Source organism: Merops nubicus, unplaced genomic scaffold (assembly GCF_000691845.1).
Source record: "Merops nubicus isolate BGI_N331 unplaced genomic scaffold, ASM69184v1 scaffold50707, whole genome shotgun sequence".
In the NCBI taxonomy this organism is placed as follows: Eukaryota; Metazoa; Chordata; class Aves; order Coraciiformes; family Meropidae; genus Merops; species Merops nubicus.
Window position 1 is genome coordinate 381 of NW_008620591.1, and position 3,196 is coordinate 3,576.

The window sequence follows — 3,196 nt, forward strand, 5'->3', positions numbered from 1 at the left end:
GGACCAGCATGGGGGGAATGTGGGTTCATAGCTGGCCAAAGCCAAGAACCTCTGCTTGTTGCTCAGATTATTTGACAAGTCCCATTAAGCATAGAAACAGGGCAAAACAGTCATGTTTGTTCTGTAATGAGTTGTTTTCCTACTCTCTTTTCGCCAAAGTCTACTATTTCTGCATACAAAAAGAATGGAAATTATCATTCAAGCTGAATTATGGTGGCATGTGAAAGGGAGGGTAAAATTTATGGCCGGAGATGCTATTACAAAATACTTCCAGGATAGGTAATTGTGTAATTATTACGGGCAGAAATGAAAGTGATGGTTCATTAAAAGAAGATTACCATGAAATAACAGTAAATAAAACCCAATTAAAGCCGTGGTGAATGCACGGCCTGTCCTGCCCGTGTGCTGGAGGGTGCAGGGCACAGGGGTGCGTGGCTGTCACCCACAGCCCCACGGAGATTGCCAGGGCCCAGGGTGGTGCTGCCCATGCCGGGCTCCCCTGAGCAGGGGGTGGCTGGGGCACAGCCTGACCGTGGCGTTCTCCTCCTGCAGTGCACGTGGAGCCCGGCACGTGCGAGGTCATCGCAGCTCACCGGTGCTGCAATAAGAACAAGATCGAGGAGCGGTCCCAGACGGTGAAGTGCTCCTGCTTCCCAGGGCAGGTGGCAGGGACCACGCGGGCAGCTCCCTCCTGCGTGGATGGTGAGTACCCCGTGGCCATGAGCCGGGTGCCATGCAACCCCAGACTGTGTCTTCCCCATGAGCTGGGCTGGTCTGGGGCTTCTGTGCCCCTGGGACTAGCAGAGGAGAGCTACTCGGGGGCTCCTGCAGCAGAGCAGAGGGGGCAAGGGAGCGTTCTGGGGACACTCTCCAGGGGCGTGGCTGCATCACCCTGCTCCGTGCAGCCCCGGGCTGTGTGCCATGGGTGGGTTTCAGTGCTCCAGAGGTTCCAGCTCCTTTGGTGTGTCAGCATCGATCCCAGCACGTCTACCCCTTGCGCTGCTGCAGCCGGAGGCAGGGACGTGACTCCAGCCATGCAGCACCGTCACCTGCGAGGAGCACTAAGCAAAGCTCAAGCCATGTATATTTTATCGAATGGCATCACGTGGCATCGCCGAAGAGCTGGCAGGAGCAGCTGCAGCCTCTGCCAGCACGGTATCGATTGGCCTGACAGCCGGCATCCTGGGCGTGCATCTGTGTGCGGCACCAAGGAATGCCAGGATGAGTTGTCAGGGAAGGCTTTTGTTGTCCCAAACAGCTTGTGTGTGTCATCATCCCCAGATATAGGGGAGCCTACTCTGGTTACTCACATTGGAGGCATGAATTACAAAAGCCTAACAGAGCAGAGCAGTAGTAGACAGTCCCTTTGCCTTCCTCCATGGAGCCTGAAGTAGGTTACTGGAGAACCTTGCTCTCCCTGCTTTCTCTGGGAGCTAAGACAGGACTGTCGTTAGGCTTCTTACCTGGGGTCGTGAGGGAAAACTGGGTGTTTTTGGAGGCAGTTGGGTCAAGTGAGGGCAGGCAGGGGAGGAGCAGCTCCTCAGTAGGGTGTCTGCAAGCATGGGCTGCACTGGAGAGCAGAGCTGCACCTCCTGCCACCAGCCGAAGGCAAGCAGGGCTGGCACCCCCACACCACAGCCTGACTGCTGGCACCCTCCTCTCCTGTCCTGTCCGGTCCTCTCCTCTCCCCCAGCCTCCATCGTGCTGCAGAAGTGGTGGTGCCAGATGGAGCCGTGCCTCGATGGGGAGGAGTGCAAGGTGCTGCCCGACCTCTCGGGCTGGAGCTGCAGCAGCGGCAACAAAGTGAAGACAACCAAGGTAAGTGCCCTGGCAGGGGTGCTGGGGGGAGCCTGGCTGCGCTGTGCCCAGCATGGGGAGAGCAAAACCCAGGAAAGCATCCCCAGAGAGGTCACAGTGGAGAAGGGGAGCTCTGGCTTCCCTCGCATGTGCTGAAGCAGAGCAGAGGGGCCGTGCTGGGCTGTTGTCAGCAGTGCTGGAGGGGCTGGCAGGGGCAGCACGAACCCGCGCGGGCCCCACGGCTCTGCCCAGCAACACCTCCCGCGGGGAGGCTCGGTGAGGAGGGTGTTGAGTGGCTCAGCCCGCAGGCAGCGTGCTGGGGATGTCTCCTGGCCACGTCCCAGCCTCTCCCCAGCATCTCCCCAGTGCGCCAGGGCAGCAGGTTGCTCGTCCCAGCCCAGTGGCACAGCCCCAAATCCCTCACCACTCCCCCATCTGAGGCAACCGTCTGTGACAGTGCTACATGATTATTATTTTCATGGCTTGCTGAATGCCCCAAAGAACAAGGTATAATTAAAATTTTATCAAACTCATTAGTAATTACATATATGCCATGGTTAATCAGTTGCATAATTTTGTAATCATTGTTCATACTGTTGAGTGTAATTATTCCTTATGCTTTAGTTTTTCTCACCCCACATCCCCTGCCATGAAATTATCGTATTAAGTGATGTTGGGGTTTTTTCATTATCGCTATTATTTTTGTGCACAGAAAGCACTTTCATGCCTCATGGACAACCAAGAAGGTTCCTATGGCCCTGGCCATGCACCACTGACCAGTAACTGCAGCACTGCCTTTAGCTCATTTTTTTTTTCACCTTTATATTGTTTGGGTTTTTTTTCCCTCCGGCCCCTCACGTAGCCCAGAGCCTCTGCTCCGGCTGCGCTGCCCGGGGCTCTCCCTGGGAACATTCCCACCTGCAGGCCCCCAGGGCTTCTGCTGCTCTCTCTTCCAGCAACCCGGACCTCCAGGGCCATCCTCCCCGTGCCCCTTTTGGGTCCTGAGGGAGGTGGCAGTTGGAAATGCAGACCTATGTTTTCAAAGGGATCTTTGGTGACTTTGGGTGCCTCCTCAGGAACTGTGCCGAGGGGCTGGATTTGCCCCGTTCAGTCCCCTCTGCAGACAGAACCCCGGTGCAAGCTGCAGCCAGAGCATGATGTTCACAAAGCACCCGTAAGCTGCAATTTAGAACGACCACTCCATTAAATGAATGCAAAGAGCAAATCGTTTTTGCATCTCCTGAGGCTGTTCTCTGGCAATTTGTGGACGGGGCAATCAGCTGGATGTGCCGGGCAACTTGCCCACTGCAGATTGTCCGTTTCCATTAGCAGGCTCCTGCCCCACTCGTCTCCTCTGCCCGCAGGTCACCCGATAGCCTCCGTGTGAGGACCGGCCCCG

The 3,196-nt window shown here is 56.2% G+C and overlaps 1 protein-coding gene across 1 annotated transcript; it reads left to right on the plus strand.

Annotated features, from left to right (window-relative positions):
* Positions 1-542: 542 nt before the first annotated feature.
* LOC103776626 (protein FAM19A2-like) lies at positions 543-1,818 on the plus strand (the record flags this gene model as incomplete). Its single annotated transcript, XM_008944144.1, has 2 exons — positions 543-702; positions 1,694-1,818. Coding segments are annotated over 2 exons (285 nt in total), but the record flags the coding sequence as incomplete, so codon positions are not given.
* Between the last annotated feature and the right edge of the window lie 1,378 nt (positions 1,819-3,196).